We start from the raw sequence: 27,402 nt of genomic DNA on the forward strand, positions 1-27,402 counted from the left end.
AATTTTGTACATTTTAAAGTTAAATGCATCAATCTGGTGCACTTTGAGAGCAAAATTAAGAGGCTAGATCTATTTGTGCTCTTGTAAATAATTTAATCATAAACACATTGGTCAACACATAAACACAAAAGTCTATATTTCATGCGTGGGGGCCTTTAATACAGATTTATGATTTATCTTATTGGTAGAGGACATGGTATTCATCAACTCATTGCCTTTTGTGGCTCACATTAGTATTGTACCTCTCCAAAATAAATGAATAAAATGCTTTTTGTCCATTATAAAGCATATAAATGAGCCCCTTATGAAGGTTTAAGATGAAACATTGCTATCAGATTAAAAAATAATGCAAAAATGTTGTCACACAAAGTGGTACTGTACCTAAATGTGTAATAATTAACTCTTGTATGTATTTCTATACGCTGTACTCTCGTATGTTTTCTTGTATGGGGATGGGACGATATGAAAACAATTTTCAACCATCCACCACGGTTTGGCAATGTTCCAACTCTCACGTCATCACTGTTGCATGCTTCATAAAAACTATTACACTACTAACTAACGCTTACATTACAGTGTGAAATATCCACATTATATAATGCCACTAGCCTATTCAAAGACACTCAATTTCAAAAATAATGTATATAACCAAAATATTTTCAGCAGTAATTTTTACATAGCAATGATGAAATCTTATCTATGTTCAGTAGATGGAGACAGAGACGGTAAAGCAATGATACTGCTCTATTCGCTTCTGTTTTGCTCCAGTAAGCGATGTCAGCTAGGTCTATCAGAAAAAAAATAGCTTAGCTATGTCCAGAAGTCCTCAATAATAACAATAGTATTTTCCAAGAAATTATGAAAAATCGTTGACTACATTTTGTTAGGTGCAGTCTTTTACTGCTACCACAGAGTGAATGCGTGAGTGAATGTGATGATAAGAAAGGGTTTTGATTACGCTGACCTAAAAAACGCTATTCCAAAAGCAATATTAGACATGTTATACATTGTTAGAAAGCTTATACCCTCACTTACTGAATAAATTAATTGTCAATCAAGACAATTGCCAGACTGTGCTAAAAAGGGTGACAACACCATAAACAACAGGTGTTGTATTACGCACAGCTATTTTGGAAGGTACCCAGGCATCACAAATGCAAAAACAAGTGTAAAAATATTTTCGGTTCATTATGAAACTCTGGCGGGACAAATTAGACATGGTCTAATACAGACACGGGCCGCCACAGTCTATGTAATTAATGGGAAACACTGGAAGAGTGTAGCTATTTAGGAGGATGTTGGTGTGGAAATGTGCGGTTTGGTGCTTCTGTGTCAATACCAGGACCCAGAGTTAATTTCCCTATTATGGATCTTCCTGTATAAACATGGCAGCTGTATGTTCATGTGCACAATCTCTGCTGTTGGCTTATCATTCAGGCTTGATATTTCCATTACCTTATTGAGTGAGACCTTAAATTTACATCTCAGTTTTCTTGTGTTAGGCTCTGTCTTTATAGCTCATTGGCATGTTAGATCTTGCTTAACAGCTTTGCTCAAGCCCTCTAGTGGCCAGGGTGCTGGCAGCCTGAGATTTCTCAACCCAGACTTTCAGAGCTCCTGCAACCAAACTATGCGAGGAAACAACAAACTCTAGCTTTATTAGTAGATGATACACAACAACTATTCCCAATATGGAGTTTATAAGGATCACCATTGTCGCGTAGGTCCATTTAACAAGCACTCCCTCCCTGAAGTCTCACCTACAGCTATACCCCCAAGCATGACAAAATGGACAAATAGCATCTATCTGGGAATTCATAAAAATATTTTTCCACCACCAAACATTTGTATTCTGTAATAGTAACAAGATAAAGCCAACAGTAGGCCAAAAATATTAGGTTAGAGACGACTACTAATAATGCTCAGCATATTTGTACTGGAGGCTAAATAGCTGTTAGTATTGGGGCATTGTTAGTGTACCCTGCTCTGTGTTAGCCTAGAGGCTCATAGTGGCATGAATTCATACCACTCACAATGAAATTGAGATTTGAAAAATAGATTTGTGATATTTTCTAATGTAGGCATTTCACGTACTGCAGTGTAAGCATTCATAGGTGGCTCAGTAAATAGATTGTAATTCCCACTTGAAAATAATGCTAAAGTGAGTTTCATGAGTCCAAACAGTTGATTTATTGTGAAATATGTGATTATATTATGATTTACAGTAATGCACAATTCAGACGCTAAGGGACACAAGGGTACACTGCTTACTTTTTGCTTCTTAGATCTATAGTAGTTCCACATATCACCCTCATATATTGCACACTTGTCAAAAACGAGTTTATGATCCAGGCCATGTAAATTTTTACCTGATTTATGCATGTGATATCTCACTTTCATTTCAAATGAATGGAGAACAATTTCATTTTTTTCATTTTTGTCAAAATAATTGCATTTGTGGCACTGTATTTGTACCTACATCATGAATATAAACTAATCGAAGTTTTGTAAAAGGTGCATGTGTCTTGCTTCATTTAAGACTTTTCCCAAGTCTTTGTAATGCTCACATCTGAAGTTATAAACCCTTAAATACCCGGTCTTGCTGGTAAGGCCCTGGCTTTACCGTGACCCCTTTCAGGATTGGCAGCTTTTGGTTAATTTATGAACCAGATTGTCATATTCATTTACACACTGTAGGGATTTTTCCCTGAGCCTGGACTATGGACACCACTGTGTCGGCCCTGTTGTCTAGCTCCACAATGTTCTTCTCCCTTAGAGGTTTCTCTAATAACACCCGGTGGCTTGTTTGTGCAAGACTGAATCAGTGTCTGGATCTTTAGGTACCATAGCCGTGCTGATGAAGGATAAGGGATAAGCCATCACGTGACAGTGGAGTAACACAAAACGCCTGCGATTGGGTATATTTTGCTGGTCACATATTGCGGTGCCATGAGGGAAAGGGTTGCAAGCTGCCCTCTCATATATAAACCAGGTGCTATTGCCCTGGGCTCTACTTGCTAAATCCAGCCTTTTAACCCCCTGCTTCATTTAAATTTGTGAAGTAATCAGAGGTGAAACAGTTCAATTTGTAAGGAGAAACTGAAGAGTCAGGCTTTTCAAGGGGGGTATTGAAGTTTCTGTCAACTTTTTTTTCATGCATTTTCACGTCAGAAAATTTCCACTGTGAATAAACTATATCAATTTTCCTCACTTTCGCTTATGACTTTTCTCGCATAAACAGCCAACCAGACAGCTGGAATCATGATAGGTGGCTTGGGTGTGTGTGTGTGTGGGGGGGGGGGGTGAAGGTAGGGGTGGTTGAAGAAAAAGCGATTTTAAACATTTCAGTATGATGGAAAGGGCTTCCTTCGTATCTTCGTAAGCACTGCAAAACGCTGTTTCTGCAAACAAAGTGAGACCATTACCCCGACGCCGGCAGGTTTTGGCTAATTGAAAATAAATGATGTCTTGTCGCAGGGGTGCTGCAGGCTAAATACTAATTTGTACCGCAGCAGTGCGCCGGGCTGCCCCCCCTCCTCTGGGCCTTCCCCTCTTAGCATCGGCCAGGTGTCCTCACGCCATCATTCCTCAGATTCCCTGCCGGCACACCGGGCAGTTGGACAGAGTCTTTGTTTTTACTGTGTTCATTTTTTTGGGTTTTATGTTCACACTTCTGTCTCTGGTCAGGCTAAAGGACACGAGGGGAGGGGGTGGGTTAAGGGGCCAGGGGGTTAATAGGGGATACCCAAAACTGCAGAAAGCCAAAAGGGCCATGTTTTGACTGGGCCCTTATGCCAAAAACACATCCCACCTAGGCTTCTATGCTCAGCATTTTTGCTTTCCCACATGACTTGCCTCAAAATCAATAACATGAAATGAGGTAATAAAAGTCTGCAAAGTAAATGATAAAATGTTTATGACATAAACCTTAGGTAAACCTGGTCTGCATCGGCTAGATGTTTTGCAGTAGGAGGAGGAATCGTACTGGGACCACGGAAACTCCTCAGAATTAGTTTTCTCTCTTACAGCTCTTCCTATTTCTTTTATGCGTCATTTCTGTTAATGTTTAATGTTTAATTGACATTTTGGAGGTTTCGCGGCACTTGTTCTATTTTAGAACGCTTTAGGAATTAACGCATAGTGATGATGTCATGCAAGCAAGCTATTTTATTCAGCGGTTGTGGTTTTCTCAAGCATTTACCATTTTGCAAACTGACCGACTGACTGGAGCTTCAGCTATGAAAGAAGTGCAAGTTAACTGATTTTTGCATTTCTTACTTGCATTGTTGTATAACCTCCTTGCGACTGCCTATTTCCAGAGCATAGCTAGACATAAAAGAGGATTTTTGAACCAAGTAAACCGAACACGTGCAAACCAAACTGGGGTTGGCAAACTAAGCAGTTCAGTTTTTTTTTTTTTTTTACATGAACCATTACATCCCTAGTTTGCAGTGTAAGAGTAAGAGCGTTTTGGTGGATCACTATATCAGTCATCATCATGCGTCAGTATGTTCATGTGGGCAGAGAATGTTTGGATATAAATCAGGGATGTTATAACCAAGAAATTTGTCTCCTTTTTGTGATGCTGGCTTGAGGAAAGTCCAGTGAATAATTCAGTCCGATCACATAATGGCGTGACATGACAGTGTGAATGTGGAGACCTGCCCCAGCCCTTCCTGCATACTCGCTAACAGGGCTGTGCATGCAGTAATTCTCTTTTTTAACAGGCCTGTGCTCACCCCATACCATGTCTCTGCCAAGGGGGAGATGGTGAATGGTGAATGGACTGCATTTATATAGCGCTTTTATCCAAAGCGCTTTACAATTGATGCCTCTCATTCACCATAATCCGTTCACCAAAGAATCTGCTGTGGATTCAGCGGCCACGCTTCTGCAACGGTGGAGACGGCTTCACGTAGGCTTCATATAGGCTCTGTGTTGGCTCCATGTTGGCTCCATGTTGACTCCATATAGGCTTCATATAGGCTCTGTGTGGACTCCATGGCCAGATGGGGCTGTATTAGGACATTCCGTGCATGGCACATTGGTCTGTGCTTGTTGCTGTGAACAAAGAACCTCAGTAGTTGGCACAGAGATGCGGAATACCCGTGGTTTGGTTAGCACCCTGGATCTGACCACGGGTCTGGCCTGTGCTTTAAGCAGTGTGGTCCCTGCTTCCTGTTTCCATGTCTGCATTCTCTCAGTGCTGAGGACAAATGGGATCTGGCATACCAACAACTGTGAATAATGCTTCCACAGCATTGTACTTTTTAAAGTAAAACTGCATTGTGTAGTTTCCAACACTTTATGCTTTCCCAGACTATGTCTTCAAAAAGTCCTCACAACTTTTGTCAGTCGTTTCAAAATGGTGTTCAGTGCTGTATGGGCTGTCAAACCCCTGAGACATCAACCTTCTCACATGTCAATGTTGTTCCCGGGCCTCCTCCATTTCTATGAAGATTGAAGAGTCCAATGTGTTTTCTTCCTTCCAGCTCAGGCAATAAGGTGGTGAATTTGCCAGGATAACAGACCATCCATGCAGAAAGCAGACTCAGGCCTCTGATTTCTGGCCCACAACTGGGGCATTATCACAGAATTGTGCCTAGCACTCTCCACTCCTCTCAATGGAGTACTTCTCTGGAAATATGTTTAAGAGTATGCTCTGTATGCGTCTATAACCCAGTGTAATGTTAAAGTTCCAAAGAAAGGGGTATGCTTCCAAGGGAAACTGTAGCTGAATGAAATCCAGTTTAAGACAGCAATACCCTGTCACCAAATTTATTGAACTAAAGCTGACCTGAGGTATGCTGTTTGGAAGCATAGATTTGCATAGATTTGCATTTGCACGGAGGGGTCAGGAAGCATGACAGCTTTTATTTCAATAGATTCGATGAAGGAAGTCGCTGTCCTGAACATCTTTTCCTTTAGATATCCTAGCACTGCAGTTTGTCATAACGGGCTAGCAGATTGAAATGCAAATGGAAATTTGTTGCGTGCTAGTTGCTGTGTTTGGTAGTGCGGCTGTAATGCCCGCAGCCCCAGACTGACACGTGTGCCACCGAAGGGCCCTGTCTGTTTGGCATGCAGATGGTGGCACCGGCTGTAATTAATGACTTGCTGTTAAACAGTGATATCTGATTCCACATGGTAATTAGAGCCCATCAGCGTGAAGCCACTGGGTCTAATTAGCAAAGACTTTAAGGACCAGGACTCAGCGGTAAAATCAGGAAATCATCTTCCTCTTTGCCCCCACCCCCCCAAAAAAAACTAACAAATAAACAAAACAAAAAAAAAACACTTTGTTGCCTTGAATTCAAATAATATAAGACACTGCAGTGTGATCTGGTATTAGAGATGGTGTCTGTATTTTCCTTGCTTATAATTTTTTCACTGATTGTTAAAGTGCAAAGTCAGCAAAGCTCATCTGTCTTTTTAATGCTTAAGCAGGGAAACTCAATCTTGAAAATGGAAATGTGTCTGACGTGGCGTTTCAAAGGATGGTTAAATTTGTTTCCCTCAAAACCTTGTGGGGGTGAAAGCAGAGCATGCTTGGAATGGCAAAATCCTATGCAGGAGAAGGCAGTGGTTTGGGCAGTGATAATTCTGGCCCTTAACGCTCCCCATACCCTTCTCACCAGGGTTGAGGAGGTGGCGGTGGTATCGGGAGTTAGAGAGGGTGCGGAAATTAGTGGTCATGTGCATTTCCCAGGTCTGTTATCTTTCGTTATCTAAATTCAACACCACGATAAAACCAAGCTACAGTAGCATCAGTTCTTCTTGAAATACCCAAATAATGCTCATGCAGCAACGCTTATTGCAACATCTCTTGTTGATTCAGGAGAGCCCAGAGAAATGTCCTGTCTTATCATGAAAGTCGCACAGACATGAGTTAGAGGAAGACACTTCATGTGCAGCTCAACAGACAAACTTGTGCCAATCCACCAGCAGGGGTTACTGGGGCAAGATGAGAGGCCATCATCCTGGCCAGCTGAAACCTTCCCATCCCAAGGTTCCCCGCTGGCCACGACTGGTGCTGGCGTAGTTTGGTTTCCACACCAGACCATGGGGGCATATTTAACAGTATTATCTTTCTCTGGATATATCTTCAGAGATGTTTTGTGTACCCACACACACACACACACACACACCAGCCCTACCCACGTGCCTATACTCAGAGCTCAAACATTCAGAAATGACAGAAATATTTTGAAGCCAAATCAAATGCCTTCACTGAACCTTTAAAAAATGAAAAAACTTCTTATTTTCTCATGAAACAGATCATTTGAATGCCAAGCATGTGTAGTTGTAGAAAGTTTTGTGCATTGGTGCCAGTGTGTGTGAACATCAATCAGCATGTGGTCCAACACCAAGCGCTTTGTTCCATTGGATGCCTGCTGCTCTGCAGGTGTCTCATTCAATCATCCAGTCTCCTTCAACTCCTTTTCAAACAGTCTGGGCACCAGTGGGAAGGGCTTGTTTTGGGATTTCTTTCGGCAGATCTGTGAAAAACACTGTTCACCTCTGTCAGTGGAGAGAGAATCAAATACAGTGGGGGTGGCCAAATCTGCTCCTGCAGAGCCACAGGCTCTACTAGGTTTTTGTTTGTACCTTTAAATCAGCAACCGATTCAGACCACAGAAACCAGGTGAGATAAGGTGAGTTAACTGTGGTGCCTCATCACTGTCTGAGAGAGCTCTGGTACCCCCAGCACTGTCTGAGAGAGCTCTGGTGCCTCATCACTGTCTGGGAGCCTGGTGCCTCATCACTGTCTGAGAGAATCGCCCATGACACAGTCTAAGAGCTAATAAATACTATTACTGTCTGAGGAGCTCTGGACCAGATGTCATGAAAGGCTCTGTGTTGTCCTCAAACACTGTCTGAGAGAGCTCTGGTGCCCCAGCACTGTCTGAGAGAGCTCTGGTGCCCCTAGCACTGTCTGAGAGAGCTCTGGTGCCCCAGCACTGTCTGAGAGAGCTCTGGTGCCTCATCACTGTCTGAGAGAGCTCTGGTGCCTCATCACTGTCTGAGAGAGCTCTGGTACCCCCAGCACTGTCTCAGAGAGCTCTGGTGCCTCATCACTGTCTGAGAGAGCTCTGGTGCCTCATCACTGTCTGAGAGAGCTCTGGTGCCCCTAGCACTGTCTGAGAGAGCTCTGGTGCCTCATCACTGTCTGAGAGAGCTCTGGTACCCCCAGCACTGTCTCAGAGAGCTCTGGTGCCTCATCACTGTCTGAGAGAGCTCTGGTGCCTCATCACTGTCTGAGAGAGCTCTGGTGCCCTAGCCTGTTCTGGAGAGAGCTCTGGAGCTCATCACTGTCTGAGAGAGCTCTGGTACCCCCAGCACTGTCTCAGAGAGCTCTGGTGCCTCATCACTGTCTGAGAGAGCTCTGGTGCCCCAGCACTGTCTGAGAGAGCTCTGGTTCCCCTAGCACTGTCTGAGAGCGCTCTGGTACCCCCAGCACTGTCTGAGAGAGCTCTAGGGCCTCCAGTATCCATGTTGAATTGAACTATGAACAATGAATGCACACACAGCCAGAAAATCACTCACTGTGGGCGAGCAATCAGACACAGAGGCCAGATTCGCCCAAACCATCAAATACCATCATTTTACCCCCGTAGGTCGCGGCTTCCGTCAGTGAAAAATAATGTTTTTGTCCCGCTCTCTACTTACGAGACATTAAGGCACTTTGGGGAACACACTGTGCTGTGCAGAGTGGGCGTTTTAGCAGCTGAATGAGTTGTCTTGCATTGATACTTGTTGGTGAGGTACTGCTCATTAGGCGGGCTCTGCTGAACAGGGCACAGGCGTCTCTTTTCAGCAACCGCGTATAGCAGCTGCAATGACCTTTAATGACCTTAAACAAAGAGGCAGTTACCCAGCGACTTGTGTCGGGTTTCGGACCAGGCCTTGACGGCGATTTTTTTTTTTTTTTATTCACCGTGAGATTTGGCTAAAAGGAACCTCTCTCCTGTCAGCACCGGTTTCTTGTTTCTCTTTCAGGGCATAGATTAATGCTGCGATATAATCTCAGGTCTGGGGTTTGTATAAGCAGTTTTCTCCAGAATCGGAGGGTTGGAAATATTAACCCGGGACAGGGAGGCGCAGGCGATTGGCCGAACTCAGCTGGCCGTGACCCGAAGTCACAGCCAGCTTAAAAGCTCTTTTTTCAACACCGGAGAAACAAATTTTAATTTTCTTCCTGATAAGAGCCATGGAACAAGAATACACACTACTCCATCACCTCCGTTGCGTTTTTATTTTTGGTTTTCTGACAAACAGTAATGCATTTTTACGCAAAGTAATAACACTGCCGGTTCTCGGCTTGCAGTTCGTTCCATTTATGGCGACCATTATTTCCTAGCATTTTGTACACGGGACTCCCAGTTTTTGTGAAGTTGATACATTTTCCACAAACAGGAAAATGTGGTAGCATTTTTGTTCGTTTTTTTTCCTTTCGCATGGTGTCCTTACAAATGAAATTTCGTGGTGTTGGGTTGACAAGCAGTGCAGTCGGTAGTAGGTATTTTAAAATGCTGTTTCTATCATGTTATCCCTTTCCTCTGCATTCATTAACGTTACTTTGGGAAGGCAAATTCTCCTTCTGTTTATGGACAACAGCTACTGTATAACCCTTGGATCTGAAACAACATCATTTCCACAATATGATTTCCACATCCCCTGCTATGAGAATGAAAATTGTTCCTATGCACATGCACAATAATATTACTGTGGTAATATACCACAATAATAACACAATGTACGTTATTCATCGTTTCATTATGAACCCTGTAATAGAAGCGGGATGAAATGATGGAATTAGCAGAATGAAATTAACTAAACATAACATTTTGGAATTCTGATCAAAACAATTTTTTTGCAACACAGGCTAATAATGTTTTTAAAAAGCAAACCAATTTCTGTTTCAATTTACTCATGTTCGGCAAGCTACTGTAGCTAGAGCGTCTTGTTTTTGATTCAAATTAAGTGCTTTCTCTTTGAATCTCACAATGCTCTTTTAATATTCTGATCAAATCAAATTAAATACTGAAAGACTGGCTCAAAGAAACAGACATAATTATTATTTTGTTGTGATTCAAGTCTGGGTCCATTGCCCATTGTAATCTTAAAAAAAGACCTTATATCTGCATTTGTACATTTATATTTATCCCTACATTTTGCCTCTTAATTCTGTGTAAAAAAAATGCTGAAACACACCCACTGCCAGTCCTGTAATATGATGTAATATGTTCTCACAGAACAAGTTAAAACAAAACAAGAATTTTTGTGACCTAGATGTCACCAAATCAACCAAAACTGAAAAATGAAGGATAGACGCTTTAAGGGTGCTTCATTGTGTTTTATTATTTTTTAAATATCTCTTTCAGTTTCTGTACATATACCGTACAACTGAATACCATGGTATCAGCCTACCATTTTCTAGATGCAACCTCCCTGATAAAGCAACCTCCCTGATAAACTGTGTGTGTGTGTGTGTGTGTGTGTGTTGGGGGGTGGGGGGGGTGTATTTTCAATAATTTTTTGTTTGTAAAGTCCATTATCAGTTGATTCACTTTCAACAAATGAAATCCTTGAAAATGGTCAAAAGAGTCCTTGAAGAGTGCTTCAGTTATGCATTAGACATACCTTTTAGGAGCCATGTTCATTTGAAGCGGAACACAATGCGGAACGTCCCAAGGACACTTCATCCCTCAGATGTCTTCTCAACTAAATGGATGTTGTTTCTGCAGTAACGAGTGCCTCCTTTGCAAACAAATTGAGAGTGCTTTTAGTCACATATTATTTTTAACACTGTAGATGCTCCTACATTTTCATTCCCCTGGATTATGTCTTAGAAATGTGAATATCGTACTCTCCAAATTGTGATTTGCTGTTCTCTACATGTTTTGTGTTTAGCGCTCTGTCACTCTGTGCTTCATTTTACTCAAGTTAATCTCTGGGAATGGTCAATGGATTTTATAAATAATTGTTTTATAATTTTAAAATGACTTAAATGTTATTAGTTGCATTATTGCCTTCTCCTTCTAATTTTCCTTTTAAAAAAAAAAAAAAATGAACATAACTACCATGGTTTAGCAGTAACAATAAAAATATTCAACAAAATTTTATTATAAAGTCTTGGAAAAGGGGAAGACGAGGTCCTCTCTCGGTCTCTCTCCTCCGTGTGTATCCTATACGTAATGGCATTCCTTTCTCCCACAGATGTCCCAGCCCCCCCCCCCAGTGAGTGGGGTGCTAAATCACCCTGCCGAATAGGCTGGGATTGATATAGAGCGCGGAGCGGTGTGCTGTGTGCCCGGCTGGGGTTGTGTCTGATGCCTTAACGCCTGCTTTATTACACTTTGATTTAAAGGTTATCTAAACTGTGATTTAAAGGACATGAAATGCTCTTTTTAAAAAGGGGAGGGGGGGGGGTGTGACGGTTGTGGTGGTAGTGCGCGTAAACAGGGAAATTGTAGCGCTGGAGGCCATATGTGGCCAGCTGTCCTGGATAACCGTGTTGGTAGCACAGGGAATTGGTTAGATTGATCCCCCTGCCTGGCCATCAGTCATCGGTGGACCCGCGCAGGCTGCAGTTGTGGGTTCCAGGGGAATTGTGGGAAAAGTGTCAAACTATGAAAAGGAAGTTGAAGCTGAAGCAATGGTGCCTAGTGTGGGGTTCCACACATCGATCTGTTAGTTTATTTTGATCACTTTATTTATTTCATTTTTAAAACTAATTCATCTGCTTTCACTGCTGCTGATATGTTTGCTCCTCTCATAGACTCTGGTCTGTAAGATAGTGTGTGCGATCCATTGCATCCTCTGTTGCCTGTCTGTCTTCCCCCCGCCCCCACAGTGACCTTGACAGGAATGTCCTCTCTCCTCCTATTACAGATCACCTTCTTCATGCTGCTGTCGGCGGTCTGTGTGATGCTCAACCTGGCTGGCTCCATTTTGTCCTGTCAGAACGCCCAGCTGGTCAACTCCTTGGACTCCTGTCAGCTGGTTAGAGACTCAGTTCTCTGTTCTCAACACCTCCAACATCAATCAAAACTAACCCCACCCCTTCCATCAGTAACCCCCCCCCCCCATTTCCCAACATTCTCTGCCCCCCTCCCACCCCAAATATGCACCACAACCACCACCACTCCTGACCTCCCAGCCCCAATGTCTACAATCGTCCCAAATCCACCACCAATCCTTCCCTCGTTCCTCCTCTCGAACATCCACCCCGCCCCCTCTTATACCCCATTTTTCCATGGCTATCTCCAGCCCCAACACCCACCACCACCCCCTCTAACACCCCGCCCCACTCAAATGTGCCTAATTATCCCATCAAGCTGCGATTTGCATAAAAAATAAATATCATCACCAGCCACTCTATATTTCCATATTAATAGTATGCCGTCCGTTGACTTTATTACCAACCAGGGTTAGCATTTTAATTATTAAGCAAAGGATACTCAACCCACGTGGAGGGAAAGGTCTGTTTACTTGTCAGGCATGAAGGCTCTCATGTCAAGTCGTGGAACAGCTTGTTTTATTCTTGACTGAAGATGCAGCTTGTGACTGGACTCTCCCAGGAGAGGGGTGTCGCCCACTACATGTGCGTGACAGGAAGGAAATTGACTCTTTGTATCTTAGCAACCACCACTAAGTTAAGTGAACTTGAAATGTCCGCTACTGGAAAATTTACATGAAAAATAAATGTCACTTGTATCACTTTTAATGTAATAAGTGCTGCACATTGAACATAATCGCCAATACATTTGAAGCAATAAGGTAATACAAAATTAATGGGCCCATCAATTGTAAGTCACTTGAAAATCACTTTGTAAATACTATGCACCTCAAATTATGAAGTATTTCTCTAGCTCTACTTCTGAGCTGGCAACACATGCAAATCAATGTAAACCAATGATACATCAACTGGCGATGCATAGTAATGAGTTTAATTATAAACATATCTGCAATGTGCTGCTCTTTGAATTTAAATGAATTCAGAATGATTTTTTTTACATTGATGATTAGCCACATATAGCCCCAATGACATTCTACAGAAATTACGATGCATTATGAACAGGCTAGAGGCTGTGGTCTTCTCTATTTAAAAATATGTATACATTTATATGTATTTTGCATGAACAATGTGTAGTTTCAATTATTCTTGCTGATAGGCCAATAGATGCTCCAGGCTTGACAATGTTGATGATAAACATAGTGTAGAACATTGATTACACGGTTTGTTTACAGTATCTTCTATATAATTTCAGTTGTTTCATTTCAGTTTGCTCAATCAGGGTAGCCCATGTTTTGATGTAACCTAAAGTGGAGGTACATGTAATTTCTCTTTAAGGGCTGATGCAGTTTGGGGGTTGCAGCAGGAAGTGACTCTGGCCTTGCCTGTAGGCGTGCCGGTATTCACAATATACCCTTGCCTCTCATTCCTCACTGATTGGTTATATACTCCTGGCAAAAGAAAAGGTTTAAGTATTTGCATTTGTTGACTGTACAATTGTCTTGGATGACAAAAGCATGTTGCAATGAAAATATTTTCAATAATATTGTTTTATTTTTGTTGATTGTCCTTTGTAGTGTATGATTCAGCAAGGTAGAATATATGGTTTTTGAGATGAAGACCAGAGACTCATGTCCCCTACAGGGGACAAATATTTCTTAGGAGTCTTAGGAGGATATAACATCATATCGATTAGATAATATTTACGTCTTATATTTCCTTGTCTCCCTTTGACTAATTTTATCCACAACCATGCCAGTGACTCAGTGGAAGCTTTCATTCTGGGCTTCCAGCAGTGGATTGTTTTATTTTGTTCTTGCGTGCACAGATTTACACAGCACCCCATGAAATTGCCACAAGAACTCGTGACAACCTTATTTAGAGCTGAAATTTCATCATGGCACCATTTACACTTGCATTTCAATGCAACACACATATGTTTTCCGACAAATCTGAAACATACTGCATTTGATGATTGTTGTCTGATCCTGACATATATGATTTGAGCCACCTCTGGGGGACGTCTGAATGGGATTCTGCCGGTTTTCCGGAGTAAACATTCCCAGATGTGTCTTCTGTCACCTGCATTCTACTGACAGATAACATCCCATAAAAAGCACGGGGGCGTCGCGAGAGACGCCCTGTTGTTGAGATTGTCGAATTGAATGCGAGTCGAACCTGTGCACCAACATCTAGGTGAAATGTGATCTCAGTCTGGCCTACATGTAACTGGATATATAGAAGATTATAAATCATGTGCGATCTGATATCGCATATATCAGATATACAGGCAAACAGCTATAAAGATAAGCATAAATGTGATTTGTCAGCTTTGATGGATAGGAATACATATTGATATGAACATCACCCCCTTACTTACTGGAAGAAATTCAAAAGCTACAGGGAAGAGAATCAGAGGGAAAGGGTGAGGAACCAGATAATTACAATGTTAAGTACTGCACATGTAGGGCCCTGTGTGTAATATGGAAAAGCCCTATACTATGCTATGCTATGCTACGCTATGCTATGGCAGTATATGTAAAAGATATGAGGAAAGGGGGAAGGTCTGACTGTGCCCCAACACAGCACAGAATAGAACACCATGCAGTGTCAGTGTGACAGCACCCTCAGCTCATTTCACCTGCTAATTTGAAATTAAGAATGCACTGAAAGACCATTAGAAACGTTTATCGTCTTTTCATCTTGTAACCGATAGGTTGGCCCCACAATGAATCTGACTGTAGCGAGCTATTGTTCTAACTTTGTCAACAAGCCTTTCAGTCATTTCAATGACTGGTAATAACTGTGTAGCTTTAGCTAAAATATGTCACTCAGGATTGAAAGGTTGTGTGGTTAAACTCAGTAGAGGCCTTGGTTATCGATGTTTTAGTGCAGGTTGTTCTCAGAGGAAAACCCGGGTATTGGCAAGCAGTAGTAGATTAGTGTTTTCTAGGTTGTATTTTGGCTCATTTATTTCTTATGGGTCTTACTTGGGTAAATACTCACATTATATACATGTAGCGCAGCAATTTATCATTTTCATGTGAGAGTCACCGCCATCAGTTGGAAATATGTATTGTTCACTGTGGACATAAACCTAAATCAAACAACAATTTCCGATAACAAGACAGCTGTTACAGTTATGTTATGTTCCCAAAATACAGTATCATCTTCATAATTGTTGTTTACATGCATAAAAAGTCACAGCGCTCTGCTTCTGATGTGATTGTCATCCCTCCAAAATTGAACAACAAAGGTAGGATAGCATCATTTGGAAATGACAGACCATGTTGTAACATGCTGCAGGGGCAATGCATTTCTTTTTTTTAATTGTCCGGTGACTATACACACATGAAATTGTGTTAGAATCATCTTTAAAATGGTTTTGGCACCAAAGGAGTAGACCAAATATTTGGGTTTGTGTAAATAAAATAGCACAATTTAACTCGATTGCTCCTTCTTATGTGTTAAAGTTGATATTCTTTTAACGTTGCTGATTCTGCCACACAGAATATAGCTCATAAACAAAAATATGCTTCAGCTTCCAACATGAAGTGTTTCATGTTGGAAGCTATATACAGATAGTGTTTTGACTTTTTTGTCATGTTAAAATGCAAGCAGTGAGCATACATTTGAAATGTTCCGGTTTTATAGAAACGTTCCTCAGTAGATGACTGAATAAAAAAAGCTGAGGACAGTGATTGAATGGACAGATTGAAGAGTTCAATCCACAGGGAGAAATGTGTTTAAACAACCTTGGAGAGGCTGAGGATTGGCCTGAGGCAATTCATATCCACTGTTTTAAAGGTCTTATTCTGGTAAATGTCTGGAAAAGGTCCTGTAATTTGTTCCTTTATGTAATATTCTTGATGATTGAAAACAACTCGACATCCATTATTTTCAGCCTATTTTCTACCTTTGAGAATCAGTGTATTGTATTGGAAAAATAAATTTATTTATTTTCTGGTAGCATTGCAGGATCACGTCAAAACAGACTTATCACACTCCACAATGCTGAATTAGCACTGTGCTTGTTGATGGCGGTATTATAGATTTTTTCATGTTGATGTACGGTGACAAAGATGCACACTATGCACATTAGACAATGGTTTAGAAAATCAACATGAACCCAACAACAACCCCCCACCCCCCACCCTGCCACCCCAACCTGAGCTGCAGTCCGATCCACGATGGCCCAGACCTCAGCAGGAGATCAAAATTTCTCTGTACTGAAGCTGGCTTTGTTCCCAGCTCATAAGTCCTCTCCTTGCCAGAATAGTTGAACTCAGTGACAAAATTGCCAATGACAGAAGGGAGAAAAATGAGGAAGATTCTGATGAATACTGTTAAGAAGAGTGAGAGATCTTATTAGTTCTGTGTATTGTCTATATTCTGAATATTAAAAGCCTAGAAGACAAAAAAATCAATTAATCTAAATCAAACCTAATGATTATCTTTAACAGGTTGTGTTCTTCTTTCTGATGGGATGGCATGGGATCTCCAGAGCAAAAAAATAGTATACTTAAGTGTATTAAAAATATAATTACAATGTTTCCAGCGTACTTATAGTTTTGTGCTTCATTTAAAGTATGCTTAAAATGTACTTTTTAGAAGCATACTTCCAAAAATATGTCAGTAAGTAGTACTTCTGTGTACTTAAAATAATATACTAAATTGCATATACTTATAGTGGTATTTTAGTGTACTTATAAAAAGTATACAGTGCCATGACAAAGTATTTGCCCCTTCCTGATTTCCTCTATGATTGCATATTTGTCACACTGAATGGTTTCAGATGTTTAGACAGAATGTAATATTTGAATGGAACCTGAGTAAACACAAAAGACAATTATTAATTCATTTATTTAATGAAAAACATTATCAAACACCCATATCACCCATGTGAAAAAGTAAACTTAATAACTGGTTACACCATCTTTAGCAGCAATAACTGCGAGGAATTTTAGCGCACTCTTCTTTGCAGAACTTCTTTAATTCGGACAAATTGGTAGATTTTCTAGCATGAACTGTTTGTTTCAGGTCCTGCCACAGCATCTCTGTTGGGACTTTGACTAGACCACTCCAGAACTTAAATTTTATCTCTTGTCAGCTCATTGACAGATGACCAGACAGTCTCCTTAAGAATGTTCTGGTACAGGGTAGAATTCATGGTTCCTTCAATAATGGCATGACTTCCAAGGTTCCCACACCATCACACTACCATCACCGTGTTTGACTGTGGGTATGATGTTCTTACTGTGAAATGCTGTACTTGCTTTACGCCATAATGGGACCCAATTTTGTCCACTTATTACTCATTTGTCCATAGAAAATTATTCCGAAAGGCTTGGGGGTCATCCAGGTGGTTTTCTGAGACGAGCATTGATGCTTCTCAGTGGTTTCCACCTTTCAACTCTCCCATGAATCCCATATTTGCCCTGTCTCTGTCTTATTGTGGAGTCATGAATGCTGACCTTAGCTGAGGCTAGAGAGGCCAATAACTTGTGTTTAAATGAGTCAGTTGAATGTTGAATCACTGAATGTTTCCCTTTATAATTCCAACTCCTGAAATGTACTTTGTTCTATACTATATATATATAATTTTTATTTTATTTATTTATTTATTTTTACCAGCAATACACATTTACTTTTTTACTTGTTTTAGAATGTATTCTTAATTTAGCCTATGCCCATTAGCTGTTTGGTCTTCCTGACTAAGCACTTAATTGATCAATTAAAGCGGTTGATTATAGGTTCTGTGGGTTGCTGTGAATCCAGACATTCTGAGTTCAGTACCCACTTTGCAAGCGAACACATTTTCTCTGACCCACACTTAGTTAAACAGCATGACATAGGTTCAATCATACCATCAAAATGCCTGAATTATTCAGTGTACATGGGAACCAATGCAGTGCGTGTGCTCTGTCTAGCGTGAATCTAGTGGATCTCGTAGTATTGCAGTGGGTCCCGTAGTTTGTGGACCACTGGTCTACTGGGCTTGCTCAGTATGAAAACCTCATGGTTGTTGGCAGTCAGATCAGCCTTGTGTGCTCTGTAGTTCCGTGGCTGTCTGCCTAAGCCTGAGAGTCTGCCAGGATCTGGCACGATGTAAAGTTGTGAGTTGACATAAAAAAGCCCTTGCACGCGCCTCAGTGTCACATCTTCTCTCTCTCTCTCTCTCTCTCTCTCTCGCTCTCTCTCTCTCTCTCTGTCTTGTTCTCTCTCTCGTGCACTGGTGTGCTGCAGAGGCAGCTGTGGTGGAATATTTATTCTGGACCCTTGGATAAGTAACTTTGTGTAGATGGGTCAGAGCAGCAGAGGAAAACAAACTGTTGTCATGTCGTCTCTGCTGTCCATCCCTGCCCTTCAATAATAGCACTGGGGGAGGAGGGGGGGAGGGGGGCGGGTGGAGCAGTTAATTCGTCACTCGCCTTTGACATACTATGATTCTCCATGAGGGGCACCGTAAAGGTCAAGGCCTTTGAGTCAGAGTACAGGTGGATGATATGACTGTTGTTCCCTGGGATTTGAGCCTAGAGAGGGTGTCCTGCTGTGGAATTTTGGCTGCATAGCTAGTTTACAGGGCATTAACTTCTGGGGAAGGTGGAAGGGAGGAGAATCTATAAGAGCAAATTTATGAATGTGGGACCTTGAGGTGTTATGTGGAAAACAGGCAGTACTAAACATTGTAATAAAACTTTATGATATACCGTATATTTGATTGAATTTTTGTATTTATTTTTTTAAGTTAAATTCACGAAAGCTTTAGAAAAGCATCCCCAATGTTTTGCATAACATGAAGGCATACAGTAGAAATAACTATCTCATACACAACAGAACTGGTATGTCCAACTAGATTGTTTTGCTAGATTTTGTTTTCTCTTAGAACAATGTTTTAAGATGGTATTATTGGATAAATGTTTGGTGCAAACTTATAAGTTACTTTCTTAAGCGAGGAAGTCATTTTCATCTTTTGGAAGCTTATTTAATTTTACTGTGAGTGAGAATCTCCCTGTTGTTTAGTTCAAAGATTGACCTTTCGAAAAAATAAGTAAATAAATAAAAAGCAAAGATACTTTGATTGATATTTGTGGACATTAAATTGATGAATTACTAAATATGCTTGTATACTATATAAGTGGTCCAGGCCTATAACAGACCCTACTGAAAGACCCCTGGAGAGCCAAGCTTAAAATAGTGATAACTGTTTTATAAATCAATGTAAAGTAGCCAGCCATTAATTAACCTTTAGTCCAGTCTCAATTTGACCCTTCATGACAATGGCGCCTCCGAGATTTGATTAACTGAACCTGAACGTTCTGTGTCTCCGTGTTGGGTATCATAAAAAGTAAAGAGAAGATAATATATCCCAGAATTGTGTCTGTATCCCCTGTATCCTCGCTGTAAAAAATGTCCACCTTTCCTGGCATGCGAAGCCATGTTTAATGCAACAGAAATACATTTGTCCTTGGATGACATAAAAACACATTCATCTTCGTGGGCGCACACCTTGTTTTCCCTCCAAAACAATTTTTACTCTGAGATGGGGTTTAGCCAGGCTGACTAGTGACCTCGCTGGCTAGCCTGCTGTGGGCGTCGCTTTCACACTCATATCTGTGATAAAGCCGCATTTTCGAAATTGCGTTTGTTCTTGTCTTATGGTAATTTTTTGGGAAATGTGGAGCTCATAAGAGAAAGGGAGCGTACAAGCTTTGGTAATAAATCTCAGTAGAACCTCCCAATCCACATTAGTCTGCCCGGCAGATGTGCTGCCGTGCAAACGCAGTCAATCCCCCCTGTGTGCGGAATGAGTGTGGACTCCTCACGAGGGGACAATGAGATTAACTGTTCTCCATATATTATGTGTGCGTGCGGTCATGCGGTGAAGGCACTGGAGGGTAATCTATTTATGGTCTGTGGGTAGGAGGGCTGGTCAGGTGACGCAGTCCTCTTGGTGATCATGGCAGAACAAGTTCAGCCCGTGTTTGAAGTCTCTGCTGCTCGCCTCAGCGCTCTGTGTTGGTCTGTAAGATTTTCTGGCGTGGATGGCCCAGAGCTTCTGAGAAGTTGGGCGCTCCATCCAAACTGTTTTGCATTAAACACACAATGCTCACTTTTTAAAAGCATTTATATTGCCTTTTTACATACAACTGGATTTTTATCAAAGCAATTTTGGCTTAGTACCTTGGGTGCAACTGGCAGTCCAGTTCCCAAAACATATTAAACTGCCATCTGCATTCTTTCCCTTCTATTATTTGGTTTTCCTCCAAATTTGGAGTCAGTTCAGTCATAAATTTAAGCATAATGTATTCTCTTTGTACTTTAGGCTGCATCCATTTGCTGTACCATCCATATTGGTATCAATTCAGCAGAGCAGAGACTAGCAGGTACATCCTTTAAACCTGGTGCCAAGCTGAGCTATGCTGCCACAAGAACAAGGGACTGCACACTTTGTGGAGCTGGCATAGGAAAAACAGTCAGTCTACCCTGCCAACTAGAACCCTTCCTTCCTAGCTGATGCCTTTCATGCCATTAGCCACAGTTAACACCCACGCAGTCAGGATGCTGTTCTGGTTTACTTTGGCTCTCCACCTGAGATGCCCTATAATCCTCTCTTCTAGACACTGAGGGAAACAGGGAGCAGAAAGAAAAAACAATGAACTAATTAAAAACACGCAGACACACACACGCATGCACACACACATGTATGCACGCACGTGCGCACACACACACGCATGCACGCACGCGCGCACACACATACGCACGCACATGTGCAAGCACAGACACACACACATACACAGCCACACACACGCATGCACACACACACACACACACACACACACACACAGACATGCACACATACACACAGACACACACACACACAGCCACACACACGCATACACACACCCAAGGGCTGTCCCTCGACAGGCTGTGCCAGATGTGCAGTGAGGGAGCCCAGCGGTCATGCGATTCAGTGGCGTGTGAGAAGGGCGACCGAGGACCAGGTGTCGGGGGCTTTCACAGGACAACGGCAGGCAAATCTATCATTGTCACTGCCTCCCGTGCAGGCGGACTGAAAGATTAGCATATTAGATTAACCGCCCCTCACTCTTTCCCCCCGCCGTACATCTCCTCCGAGACCCTTCCTGCCGTGCCTGAAATATCAACGCTGTCAGCTCTTCCATGCAATTAACCCCCGCATGTAAGGTTCCCGTCCCGCTTTTGTTCAAACTGGGCCAAGTAAAGGAGCAACATATTTTTCTTCCTTATCGTGTCATGTAACACACCGCATTAATCTCCGAAGAATCTCTGTCGTCAGGATAAAAACACTGTCTAATAAGAGCATTATGGAGGAGAACTGTCCAGACATCCATCCATCCATCCATTCATCCATCCATCCATCCATTATCTAACCCATTTATTCCTGGTCCGGGCCGGGGGGGTGGGGGGGGCTGGAGCCTGTCCTCGCATGCATTTGGTGAGATACAGGAATACACCCTGGACAGGTCGCCAATCCATCATGGGGCGCACTGATCAATCACTCGCACACTCATATCTACAGGCAATTTGGACTCTACATTTAGCCTAACCTGCATGTCTTTGGACTGTGGGAGGAAACCGGAGTCCCCAGAGGAAACCCACACAGAGACAGGGCGAACATATAAACTTTGCACAGAATCCAGAACCTTCTCGCTGTGAGGTAATATTGCTATCCGCTGCACCACCAATGCCGCCCGAGAACTGTCCGGAGTATACAGTACATATCCATTGGAGGAGAATCGCAACACTTGGATCACCAAATTTAGCCATATGCCTTCCTCCACAGACTGACACGCTCCTGGCCTCATGACTAACCAAAAAAGCCTTAACCTTGGACAGCAATTGGACTACTCTGAATAGGGCACAAGACAAGACCGAGACCAGGCCAGTCTGGAGCCAGGCCAACAACTGTGGCAACATTGACTGATCCACAGGCGCATAGCAGCGGTGAACTGAAAGTGTGTCTACGTCCTCATAAAACCATCTACAGAAGAAGACAAAGAAGGAATAGTGGTGTCTGCGTTGGCTTGACAGTGGCTGAGGGCTTTGTGTGATGCACAAGGGAGAGAGGGAATGGTCACATGATTCCGCTGTCACTGGCGTTCTTTTGTCTGCTGTCAGCAAGTCCAGTTGAGTGGAGGACTGTTGCTAGTGGCAGCCTTTCAAATGGCCCTCTACAAGTATCTATGGCAACATACTCCAATGAAAAACAATTAAGGCTGTTAAGTGAATTAGTTCAGAAAATTCTGAATGGACTTTTTAAGAGAAATTAAATGAGGTCACATGAAGCTGAAAATAACCAGTGCATTATGGGTAATAATGATAAATAAGGGAGTACTGTTAGTCCAAATTAAGATTTGCAGAAATCACAGACAAAGTAATTGACTGTGCAGTGCATGTACGTGATTTTGTTCATGGGGGATGAAGCAAACTCTGATCTTCCTCCCTGTGTTTGGTCTCCCCTCCCAGGTGAAATTTGTCAGCGACGGTGTGTGTGTGTGCTGCGAGCTTCAGCTCCAGAGCTCTGGCTGCAACAACCTGGGGGAGACGCTCAAACTCAACCCTCTGAGGGACTGCAACACCATCCGCCTGCGTCTCAGGGTGAGTGTGTGTGTGTTTGCCTTTGTTTGTCCTGAAAATATTATCCACCTGTGCCTTGATCTGTGTCTGTGTGTGTGTGCGCACGTGTGTCTGTATGTACTGTATGTGTGTGTGTGTGTGTGTGAGTGCGTGCATGTGAAAGTGTGTGTGTGTGTTTGCCATTGTTTGTCCTGAGAGATTGCAATATCATCCACCTGTGCCTAAATGTGTGTTTGTGTCTTTTTTTGTCCTGATAGTTTGTTTGTCCTAATTATAGCAGTACCATCCACCTGTGCCTTTGTGTGTGCGTGTGTGAGAGTGCGTGTGTTTGTGTGGGTGTGCCTTTGTGTACACATTCATTTTAATCCCCTATCCTTCCCATAACCCCCCCCCACCACCCATCCCTTCCCTCCGCCCCCACCATGCCACCACTAAGTAACGACAGTAATGGCATGGTGTCTCAACTCAATGACAGCATTAGTCCAGGCTATTACTTTGCATTGACTATATACTGTATATCAACAAAGGGTTGGGAAAAATGTATTTGCCCTTTTGAAAAAAATCTATTATTTTAAAAGAGACAGTATTGACTTTGTGACAAAGCAGTGAGTCAAATGCAATGGCTGACTTCTGATCTCGAATAAGAATTTAGGTTGAAATCTAAACTCTTTCCAAAATAGTGTTAAGTAATTAACACCTACATATTTTACTAGTGAACCACTGTAGCAAGCGTTGAGTGGTGTTAATTGTGCAATATCACAAATAAATTAGTTCTGGGAAATTACATTTCCATATTTTCTAATAAATGTTCATGATTTCGCACATTGAATAAGCCATTAAAATAGTCAAAATATTATTGTTGTATATAACTAACTATCAATATACTTAACTAAAATAAGACTACCCATAATCTACAGTATGCCTGCTTGTCCTGGCCAGGGTCACAGGGGGTGCTGGAGGAATAGACCCTGGACTGGCCACCAATCTATCGCAGGGCACACACACCATTTTGAGTCTTCAATTAGCCTACCTGCCTGTCTGGCAAGGAAACTATGCGAGTTCCCGAAGGAAACCCATTGTGAGGTGACAGGGCTACCCCCTGCACCTTCGTGCAGGGGGTAGCCTACTAATTCCAAATTGCACCTACTAATGCTAAAATGCTAAGCACTCATCCTACACATCTTTCAAATTTATGTCAGGCTTTTATAGATTTATAAGCATTAATTTAATAATTGGGAAAGAAGCAGTCGATAACTAAATGATCTGCACCATCATTCACATTTAATACATGCCTCTTGCATTAAAAAGAGGCTTGCATTAATAAGATAATGATACACTGCCTGGCCAAAAAAAAAGTCACCGTTTGGATTTTTTTGGACAGTGCCCACTGTACAAGCCTCTGGAGGCAGTGTTATGATCTGGGGTTGCTTCAGTTGGTCAGGTCTAGGCTCAGCAACGTTATGCGGCAATAAAATGAAGTCAGCTGAGTACCTGAATGTACTGAATGACCAGGTTATCCCATCAATGGATTTTTTCTTCCCTGACGGCACGGGCATACTCCAGGACGACAATGCCAAGATTCGTCGGGCTCAAATTGTGAAAGAGTGGTTCTGGGAGCATGAGGAATCATTTTCACACATGAATTGGCCACCACAGAGTCCTGACCTTAACCCCATTGAAAGTCTTCCATTGGATGTGCTGGAGAAGACTTTACGGAGTGGTTCGACTCTCCAGTCGTCAATACAAGATAATGCAATTCTAAGGTTGTCGAAACAATGCCACGACGAATGCGCGCCGTAATCAAAGCTAAAGGCGGTCCAACCAAATATTAGAGTGTGCAACTTTTTTTTGGCCAGGCAGTGCATTATATATCTTTAAGGATAAGTTAGGTTACTTTTCATAGTCTCCACACATATTCATGTTGAAACTGATGCTTGATGCTCTATGACCCAATCAAATGCACCTTTTTAGTTCTTTATCTGTCTGTGATTTGTGACGAAGCACCAATTGAGTCTCTTTAAATTGCTGCACTCGAGTTCAGAGGAGACGGGCAAAGAGGTTTGTCTTCTTGATCCGGTCTCGTAAAAAGCAACATTCTGATAGCCTCAGTAAAACTTTATTAAGTGATTCAGGAGTCAGACCACTTCACTGATGACAAATGGCAAATTTGATGAGGAGTAGCACCTCTGGCAACCCCCCTCCACCAGAGAAGCGGTGGCTGTTTTTGTGAAGCTTATTACATTGCTACGGAACATAGGAGAATTTCACACCCTAACTGTGAGGCCGTTACATCAGCATGGAGACGCTCCCCATCCCCGTGTGCAGCTGAAACAGCTCAATTAACAGCGAGGAGGGAAGTCCAATCTGTCTCCGTCAGCTGACCCTGTCACATGGGTCATCCCGCCCCTTCCACCCGGTGCGAGCGCTTCGTTGCTCAGGATCGGCCCTCTCCTTCACTTAGCGGCTAGCTCGCGTGCAACCGGGCTGGAAGTCCAGCTGGGAGACGCCCAGATTCCCTCTGGTGCCATCCACCTCCCCTGCCCGCCCCTGCCTAGTGCCAGCCTGCCCTTTACAAAACCACCCCATCCACATTCCCAAATGTCAAGAGAGCTGCTTTAAAGAAACTTCTAAATTACCCAGAAACAGTGGGGCCGAGAGACCTGTTTTTTTTAAAATTTATTTTGGCTCTGCAGGCTATTCACAGCTGTGAGGGCCCCGTGGATGGCCCCTTCACCACTATGTGCCAAGGGGCTTATTTTTAGAACTTTTATGTGGTTCATGCCCTCCGACACTCCTGTTAACATCCTGCTATCAAATTGTGAAAAAGGTGTGTGAAAAATGTGAAAGAAATTCCTCATCTGAACAACCTTATGTATATTCATGCGTCACAGATGTTTAATGAGTTGATTGAAAAATGGAGATAAAAAGGTGGGTGGGGGTGGGGATTAGGACTGAATTTAAATGAAAAAGAAAGTTCATGAGTCCGTTAAACAGGGAAGATTGGCTTTTTTGTGGGATATTACTTATAAACCTCCCAGACCTATTACTTTGAATTATTCTCTTTGTGTTTCAGTTATGTCTAAAGATGCTGCTTATAGCATGATATATCGTTGAACTAATGTCAAGGACACTTTTCGTGCAGCTATGGTGTTACGTACATACTATCTAATTATTGAATGCTTAAATATATAAAAACACAATAAAATATAAATGACTGATTTTTTTTAAAGGTGTATGTACTATATGTGCAGTTGATATACAATACACAGAACTATAACAATACACCACTGCATAGAAACAGATTTTGTCAAAATAGCACCTTCAAAGGAACTCAATCAATGTTAGTCCTTAACTTTGACTTGCAAGTAAATGGAAGCATTCCATTATTTCTTCACAAACTCAGTTTGTTGAGTTAGTTTTAGTAACTGCAGACCTTTCTAAACTGTGTTTGTGAAGAAAAAAGAGCCCAGCCCTAGTTTTCAAAATACAGCCAGTGTACGTGACAGTGTTTTGGTCTGACAAGCTGGCCGTGCAGTGTGCAGAAGGGACACATCTGCAGTGATATAAAAAATTGACCGCGGGTTGTATGTAGACAACATTTTAGAGCAAATTTATGCACATAAGCACTTTGCTGTGTCAGGAAGCCAGCTTAAAAATGAAACAGAGGAGTACTGTTGAGCTGTGCCACAGCTGGTTTACACTGGGTTTCTGCCACACTTGCCTCTGGTGTTAGGCTACTTTGGGTAGGCTTCACTGACAGATATTGCAGGTTACACTCAGCTTTGCAGCGTGGCTGCTATGCATGCTGCTGATGAGCTTTTACAATGCTGTGTTACAGTGTTCTTGGCGTTCGAGTGATAACTTGAATGGCACTTCCAAACTAGCAGAGTGTGCTTTGTCACTGCACCTCCTACCCTTGTTCTGGAAGCTAGGTGAGAAAGAGAGGTAATCTCTATTGACCTGGAAGCCTATATGTACCCCAGAATTAATATTCAATAAGGTACTGAGATGATGGTTCAGGTAGGGCTGTAGCAGACCTGCAATCTGCATGTATTCAGGATTTATTTTAATTAGATTTTTTTTGGTATTGGTTCTTGGTTAGCATGGTAGCATAGTTGCATGTATACTCATATATACTTTCTGGTCTGGGAATGTTGTTAGAACCACTTGTATAAATGAGGTGAAAGCACTTATGTTCGCCTACTCAATAATTTGCCCTGGATAACAGCCTCAGCTAAATGAAAGTAATGTAATGTAACCAGCCCTATATTCTAATGAATCAGGCTCATGGGGGTGCAAATACTAGGCCTACTGTGTGAAGTAATCTGTATTGGCATTTTGAAGGAAAGTGTGCCGGCATGAATCCATGTTGAAAAGAAACAAACCAATGAAGCAGAAAGTAAAAATGAGTCTTGCCAGCATAGTACACTGCTGAAATTTGAGAATGTGCGATCCTACACAAAACATTTCACTCCTAGGCCCATGACACCCTTCAGGAGAAATTTTGATCATTTTTTTTGTCTGACTGTGTGATATGAATCTCAGTGGTTCACTCCTCACTTGTGATGTTTTGCTTTCCTTTTTTCTTTTCCCCAAAGGATAGCCCTCACCCTTTGAGAAAAAATATTATAGGCATTGGTTTTCCTCACAATAGATGTATCAAACTCTCTTCCTTTGACTTCCTCTGTTCCCTAAACCAATTCCCCTCCTCCTTCTTTGAAATAGCCTATATATGTATCTGAATCCCTCACCATTCACCTCTG

General features: G+C 42.1%; 1 protein-coding gene across 4 annotated transcripts in view; it reads left to right on the top strand.

Moving 5' to 3' along the window:
- LOC135255165 (protein ENTREP2-like) overlaps nt 1-27,402 on the top strand; it is a 129,140-nt gene that overhangs the window by 83,566 nt on the left and 18,172 nt on the right. For all 4 annotated transcript variants that reach the window (XM_064335989.1, XM_064335988.1, XM_064335987.1 and 1 more), the window contains 2 exons: nt 11,896-12,006; nt 22,529-22,660. In XM_064335989.1, coding sequence (XP_064192059.1) covers nt 11,908-12,006; nt 22,529-22,660 — 231 coding nt within the window. In that variant the 5' untranslated portion in view covers nt 11,896-11,907. The remainder of the gene's footprint in view (nt 1-11,895; nt 12,007-22,528; nt 22,661-27,402) is intronic.

Source organism: Anguilla rostrata, chromosome 5 (genome assembly GCF_018555375.3).
Source record: "Anguilla rostrata isolate EN2019 chromosome 5, ASM1855537v3, whole genome shotgun sequence".
Taxonomy (NCBI): Eukaryota; Metazoa; Chordata; class Actinopteri; order Anguilliformes; family Anguillidae; genus Anguilla; species Anguilla rostrata.